The sequence below is a fragment of the Chiloscyllium plagiosum genome, unplaced genomic scaffold (assembly GCF_004010195.1).
Source record: "Chiloscyllium plagiosum isolate BGI_BamShark_2017 unplaced genomic scaffold, ASM401019v2 scaf_11777, whole genome shotgun sequence".
NCBI classification, from domain to species: Eukaryota; Metazoa; Chordata; class Chondrichthyes; order Orectolobiformes; family Hemiscylliidae; genus Chiloscyllium; species Chiloscyllium plagiosum.
Genome location: NW_025212199.1, coordinates 662 through 8288, shown reverse-complemented (window position 1 = coordinate 8288; position 7627 = coordinate 662). Strand labels below are relative to the sequence as shown.

Here is a 7627-nt window from a genome sequence, read left to right as displayed (position 1 = left end):
AGCGCTGCACTGTTGGAGGGTCAGCGCTGAGGGAGCGCTGCACTGTGTGGGTGAGGTGTTGCGGGGTGGGGTAAAAGATTAAAAGATCCCTTCGCCACTATTGGAAGAAGAGTGGGGGTGGGGACTTCTTCCCAGGGTCCTGAGGTCAACATTCATCCCTCGACCAACATGAGGGAAAAACAGATGAACAGGATCATTCGCACATTTTCTGAGTGCGGGGTCTTGCTGTGCCTCCTACGTCTCAATGCTGAAGGTGAAGTTCAGGGGAAACTGTAGTTCTGCGGTTGCTGTGAAGCTTCAGGGGGAGGGTGGAGGGTGCTGAGATAGATGCTGGTGGAACAGGGTACCTCCCTGACTGACTAGCTCTGGTGATTTTCAGATTGTGTGAAGATTGTGAGTTTACACGGAGAGCCGCGGGACAGCTTGGCGCCCGAGCTGAGCTTCCGATTCTGCGTCCAGACCGTTGGTAAGTGTGACTGCAGGCCGCCGCCACTCTGCCCGTCCAGTCTGCTCGTCCAGTCTGCTCCTCCATCCACGCCTGACCTTGGGTTCCTGTCCCACCTTCTCACCCCTTCCCCCGCTTTCCCAAGTCGGACAATCAGTCTTTCTGACCCCAGCTTTTGATATATTTAACTGTGGAGACACAATGGGCTGGCGGGGGATACCAGAGATTCACCGCGCTCTGAGTGAGATGCCCCCCTCGCCTCAGTCCTCAATGACCACCCCCCCCATTCCTAAGATCCCCGCCCCCCCCGCCCCGAGCTTGGAAGAAACAATCTCTCAGCCTCTACCCTGTCTGAGCTCCTTCCCAATCTCATCTGTCCCAACTTAATTGCTTCCCCTTCTCCTAAGCTCCAGAGAATATTGACCCCATTGATTGGGTCGCTCATCACAGGACAGCTCCCTTCACCCTGGGGACTGACACCTCTCTGGACAATCTCTGATGCCACCACTTCCTTCCTTCCAAAGTTCCAAACCATGTGCAGTAACGTTTTGTTTTATTCGATTTGATTTATTGTAGTCACGTGTATCTGAGTACAGTGAAACGCTTTGTTTTACGAGCAGTCCAGGCAGATCATCACAAACAAGGACATATGGTGCTGAGACACAGTGAGGCAGACAGGGTTAGGCTGCACAGGAGGTGGGCAGAGCAAGGTCAGCATTATTTGAGGTGAGACAGGTCCATGCAGCAGCCTGATAACAGCAGCGAAGAAGCTGTTCCTGAACCTGTTGGTGGGTGTGTTTAGACTTCTGTACCTTCTACCCGAAGGAAGAGAGCGTTACGGGGGTGGGAGGGGTCTTTGATGATGTGCCTGCAGGAAGTGTAAATGTATGAATGGGAGGGGCAGCTGTACAAGATTTCTGTATCCCCAGTGCACTCATCTGCCTCCAATAACCTTATACTGTATTGCTGACTGCCTTCATGGGGAGGGGCAGTGAGTATAAGGATAGGCAGATTACGCTGCAGTCTTATAGAACTTTAGTGAGGCCACACTTGGGATATTGAGTACAGTTCTGGTCACCACACTGTCAGAAGGATATGGATGCTTTGGAGAGGGTACAGAAAACACTTACCAGGATGTTGCCCTGATATGGGGGGCTTTTAGCTATGCAGAAAGGTTGGATAGATTGGGTTTGATTTCATTGGAACGCAATGATAGAGGTTTATAAGATTGTGAACGGCATAGATAGAGGGGAAATATGAGGCTTTTTCCCAGGGGTCAGTTACTAGAGGACATGGGTTCAAGGTGCGAAGGGGATGTTTAAAAGAGATGTGCGAGGCAAGTTTATCACACAAAGGGCAGTAAGTGCCCTCTCCGTACCTTTCCTCACTCTAACTGTCACTGCACTGTCCTGATGGGATCTGTTCATAAAGAGCTCACTGCCAGAGGTGGAAATCTTCAAGAAACACCCGGACGGATACACGAATAGGAAGGGAGCAGAGGCATACGGATCCCGTAAGGGAAGGCAGTTTTAGTATGGAAGGGCAAAATGTCTCTGCGCGGGCTTGGAGGGCCTATTCTGGTGCTTTGTTGTTCTTTGTTCTTACCACTCAAGATTGAGAAGTCTCTGCAGGCCATGCCCCCTGGTCACACGGTAAATCCAGACCACCTGCCCCTCCTCCACAGCTACATTCCCACCCAGAGCAGGAGCACACAGTCTCCACCAATACTCCCAACTGTCTTTAGAGACAGGGTTTTGGAATCTTCCAGCTCCCCTTCCAACTGGTTCAGTAAATTATTTTTAGCTTTTTTGCTGAGGAGATTCCGAATCCCCTGTTTATGTATTTTCCCCTCCCCTTACACTACCACTGCACAGTGCTTGTATTTTCCCGCAGCATCTCTGCTGTGTCTGGGTGTGAGGGGGCAGGGATTCAATGAAGACACGAAACAAAACTTTCTGTCCGTACTCCCACCACCAGTAAAAACACCCAGGTGGGGGGGGGGGGGGGGGGGGGTGTCAGGGAATCCCGAAGAGGACCCAGCTCCAGTTTAAATTTTGCCCTCTCTGTACCTTTCCTCACTCTAACTACCACTGCACTGTCCTGATGGGGTCTGTTTATAAACCATTCCCTTGGTTAGAAACATCAGTAGCAGTAGTTTAAAAGAAGCAACCAGAGAGGGGTGTAAGAGCGTCTCTGGCCAGAACAAAGAATGACGAGGGTGGGGGGGGGGGGTCCCCCTCCTCAAGCCTGAAAGGGGATTCAGTCGACGCTGCTGACCACCCAGTTTCTGTTTGGGACAGAGGCGCTGACTGATCTCTCCCAGTCCCTCACGTTTGGGCACTGAGAACCAGCCTCCTGCTTGTCCCTCCTGATGCTGCCTGGCTTGCTGTGTTCTCCCAGCCTCCTGCCTGTCCCTCCTGATGCTGCCTGCCTTGCTGTGTTCCTCCTGCCTGTCCCTCCTGATGCTGCCTGCCTTGCTGTGTTCCTCCTGCCTGTCCCTCCTGATGCTGCCTGCCTTGCTGTGTTCCTCCTGCCTGTCCCTCCTGATGCTGCCTGCCTTGCTGTGTTCCTCCTGCCTGTCCCTCCTGATGCTGCCTGCCTTGCTGTGTTCCTCCTGCCTGTCCCTCCTGATGCTGCCTGCCTTGCTGTGTTCCTCCTGCCTGTCCCTCCTGATGCTGCCTGCCTTGCTGTGTTCCTCCTGCCTGTCCCTCCTGATGCTGCCTGCCTTGCTGTGTTCCTCCTGCCTGTCCCTCCTGATGCTGCCTGCCTTGCTGTGTTCCTCCTGCCTGTCCCTCCTGATGCTGCCTGCCTTGCTGTGTTCCTCCTGCCTGTCCCTCCTGATGCTGCCTGCCTTGCTGTGTTCCCCCAGCCTCCTGATGCTGCCTGCCTTGCTGTGTTCCCCCAGCCTCCTGATGCTGCCTGCCTTGCTGTGTTCTTCCAGCCCCCTGCCTGTCCCTCCTGACGCTGCCTGCCTTGCTGTGTTCCCCCAGCCTCCTGCCTGTCCCTCCTGATGCTGCCTGCCTTGCTGTGTTCCTCCAGCCTCCTGCTTGTCTGCTCGGATTCCAACATCTGCAGTTCTTTTTGTCTCTCTCCACCACCTCCTCTGGCAGCTCATTCCATACACGCACCAGCCTCTGCGTTGAAAAGCTGTCCCTCAGGTCCCTTTTATATCGGTCCCCTCTCATATTTAACCTATGCCCCTATAGTTCTGTCCCGGGCTTGTGAGTTAAAATTGACGGCGTTCCCTGCTTAAATCGCCCGACCAGATATCCCAACCTCATCTCGTCCCATTTGCCAGCATTTGGTCTATCCCTCTAAACCCTTCCTATTCATTTCCCATCCAGATGCCTTTTAAATGTTGTAATTGTACCAGCCTCCACCATTTCCTCTGGCAGCTCATTCCATACACGCACCACCCTCTGCGTGAAAAAGTTGCCCTTTAATATCTTTCCCCTCTCACCCTAAACCGATGCCCTCTAAGGCTGACTCCCCATCCCCATGAAGGAGTTGGACTGTTGGGTCCGTTTCCATGCTGTACTTCAGTAGGCTGTGTTTGGGAATCGGAGCAAGGCCAGGTGGGGGTGGGGGGGGGGGAGCACTGTGTGCTTACTGACGCCACTGTTTTCCACTTGTGCAGTCTGCCTGCAGGACAGCGTCCTAGCATTTTGGAGACACGGGATGCAAGGCCAGAGTCTTCACTCGAATGAGGTAATGTCCTGAAACTTGAGCAGAGGGGGTGGGGGGGGGTGCAGCAAAACAAACACTCTGAGTCCTTCTGACTTTGCTGCTTGTGGGAGCTTGCTGTGCCCTGCCCGAGAACATGTTGAGAAACAGTGCATAACGTACATTAGTGACCTAAAACATTCTAACGTTCCAAACAAAAAAAAAAATGGATATGGGTTAGTGCTGTGAAGGTTTGTTTGTGTAGGCTGGGGGGGGGGGGGGTACATTCCACAGAGCACTGACCAGCTCACTATCCGGGGTATTTGGGGGTGGAGGGGAAAAGGTGGTGATATAATGGTAATGTCACTGGACTAGTGACCCAGAACCCCAACGTTCTGGGATTGTAAGTTCAAATCCCACCACGGCACACCCAATATTCCGGCCACTACAACGACCAACCGGAAGCAGCAGAAAGGGAACCAAATAAAATTCCAGAAGACACAGAACAGCTTCACAGGAGGCTCCGAAGCCCTGAAGATGTCACCGAGGCAGGGGACGAAAGATCTGCACACCAACGTCCCAGCTCAGTGAACATACCCACAACTATCACCGCCAGGACCCAGGCTACAAATCTTCACACAAACCGTGGTGGGATTGGAGTTCAACTACAACAAAAAAAATCTGGAATAAAGAGACTGGTGTAAAACGATGAAACCCACCTGGGTCACTATGCCCTTCGGGGAAGGAAATCTGCCGTCCTCACCTCACCTGGCCTGGCCTACACATGACTCCAATCCACACAGCAATGTGGTTGACCCTTAACTGCCCTGTGGGCTATACAGATGGGCAATAAATGCTGGCCCTTGCTGGTGACATCCAAATCCCATGAACATTTATTTCACAATAACGAAACCGGGAGTCAGTTCAGTGGGATATTAAGAGTTGGGGCAGGATTACAGATGGTCTGGATGTTAAATAAAATACAGAAGACAGTTCAGGAAAAGCTCAAAACAACCAACTTCCCAAAACTATCCATTACAGAAGTTCACAAGCCCAGATTCCATACATAGAATCCCTACACAAGCCCACACCGACCCTCCAAAGAGTAACCCACCTAGACCCATTCCCCCTATCCTATTAGTCCACATGCTCCCCAGACTAATCCACCCCAACCTACAGATCCCTGAACACTACAGGCCAATTTCCCATGGCCAACCCACCCTAACCTGCACATCCCTGGGCACTATGGGACAATTTCCCACGGCCAACCTACCCTAACCTGCACATCCCTGGGCACTACGGGACATTTCCCACGGCCAACACACCCTAACCTGCACATCCCTGGGCACTATGGGACAATTTCCCACGGCCAACCCACCCTACCCTGTACATCCCTGGGCACTACGGGACATTTCCCACGGCCAACCCACCCTAACCTGCACATCCCTGGGCACTACGGGACAATTTCCCACGGCCAACCCACCCTAACCTGCACATCCCTGGGCAGTACGGGACAACTTCCCACGGCCGATCCACCCTAACCTGCACATCTTTGGACTGTGGGAGGAAACCGGAGCAAACCGACGCAGATACTGGGGAATATGCAAACTCTACCCAGACAGTCGCCCGAGGGTGGAATCAAACCCTCGTAAATTTTCCATACCCAGCCAATCTCTTCTGAACCATCTCCGGTTTAATAATATCCTTCCAATAACTCGCCAGAGGCTTGATTTGAACCCAGGTCCCGGGCGCTGTGAGGCAGTGGGGCTGACCACTGAGCCGCCCCGATACAAGTCAAATGTTTCACCTCGCTCCAAGGGGCGATATGGAAATGCAGGTATGTTTCCTTCAACAACAGGCTGGCGATGCTGTGAATGGGTGGGAGACTAATGCACATCTTTCCAATTGCCTTCTGCAGATTACCCAGGAGATAACAGATGAGACGAGAATGTTCCGTGTACTGGGAACCCAGAGGTGAGCAGCTGGTTCGGTCCTGCCCCCAGGGAGGGGTGCTCGACTGAGGCAATGCGGACGGGTGACTGCGGGTCTGACGTGGTGCCTACCGCAGTCGATCAGCGGAGAGAACACTTCGCCTGCCGAAAAGAGGCGGGCAGGCTTAGGGAGGGACAGTAATGCCACCCAGGGTTCGACCACCTCGCAAAAACGACCAGAGTTCCACCCGGGGGGGGGGGCCTGGAACTGGGTTGGGGTGGAGGACGCAAGCCCTTTCAGAGGAGACGTGAACATCGGCAGTCCACCTCCTGGCAACTGCCTACCCACCCAGAATCAATCTTAACTGCCGGAGGCAGGGGGGAGGTGATGGGGCAGACGGGTGAGGGGGAAACAGTTTCTCCTCAATGGGGGTTTGGCCTGTGCGTGACTCCAGACCTGAGGGAACGTGCTGGCTGGAAACAAGACAAAACCAAAGCAATCCCAAGGGCACTGGATGGTTACTTGGATACTGTGTGGGGGTCGGGGGGGGGATGTTGGGAGATCTGCATGACAGGATAGAGCTGCCAGAGGGCACTGTAACTATTCTGCATCGTTACCTCACTGCAGTTCTGGACCAGTTGCTTTAAACTGTCACAAAGGGTCATCGGTGAACAAACTTCCACTGGCTCAGCATCAACTACTCAATGTTGGGGTTGCTAAATGGGGAAATGGGCGATAAAGTGAAGAGATGGGCAGTGAGTAAAAGACAGGCTGAGTATCCATTGTGAGGGGATGGAGGGATTCCAACCCTTGGTCACTTTTTCACACAGAGGGTGGTACGTGTATGGAATGAGCTGCCAGAGGATGTGGTGGAGGCTGGTACAATTGCAACATTTAAGAGGCATTTGGATGGGTATATGAATAGGAAGGGTTTGGAGGGATATGGGCCGGGTGCTGGCAGGTGGGACTAGATTGGGTTGGGATACCTGGTCGGCTGTACATCTCGCTAACTGCTGCCTAATGTTTGCGCTGTGTCATTGTTTGCAGGGATATCATTCTGGAGAGTACCCCCACAGAAAAACCCACAGCCCACAGCAACCTCTACATCCTGACTGGTCACGAGAGCACCTACTGACACTGGGGCTGAGGATACAGGCGGCACGTGCAGAAATCCAGACAAGAGCAGTGGAAACCTCAGGAAGACAGCAGGCGGGGGGGGGGAAATAACAGAGCCTTTTGTTAAGTATTATTTAAGTTGTGTGTGGATTAAATTGTAAGTTGATTTTCTGATGGGGCACTTGTCTCGGCTCAGTTACAGCCCGTTCCGAACGAGATTATGTTTCTCCCCCAGTTCATCTACCGCCTTCAAGTCTGGTTTCCCTTACTGTAGGAAGGATGTTGTGAAACTTGAAAACGTGCAGAAAAGGGTGTTGCCGAAATTGGAGGGTTTGAGCTACAGGGATAGGCTGGGGCTGTTTTCCCTGGAGCGTCGGATGCTGAGGGGTGACCTTATAGAAGGGGTGACCTTTACAAAATCATGAGGAGCATGGATAGGGGGCATAAATAGACAAGGTCTTTTCCGTGGGG

The 7627-nt window shown here is 52.9% G+C and overlaps 1 protein-coding gene across 1 annotated transcript in view; it reads left to right on the top strand.

The window, feature by feature from the left end:
* Positions 1–7358, top strand: part of LOC122547333 (mitogen-activated protein kinase kinase kinase kinase 2-like) — a 24154-nt gene extending 16796 nt beyond the window's left edge. Inside the window, exons 7-10 of the mRNA XM_043685976.1 lie at positions 380–466; positions 4083–4153; positions 6027–6082; positions 7088–7358. Coding sequence (XP_043541911.1) covers positions 380–466; positions 4083–4153; positions 6027–6082; positions 7088–7175 — 302 coding nt within the window. The 3' untranslated portion in view covers positions 7176–7358. The remainder of the gene's footprint in view (positions 1–379; positions 467–4082; positions 4154–6026; positions 6083–7087) is intronic.
* Positions 7359–7627: the final 269 nt, after the last annotated feature.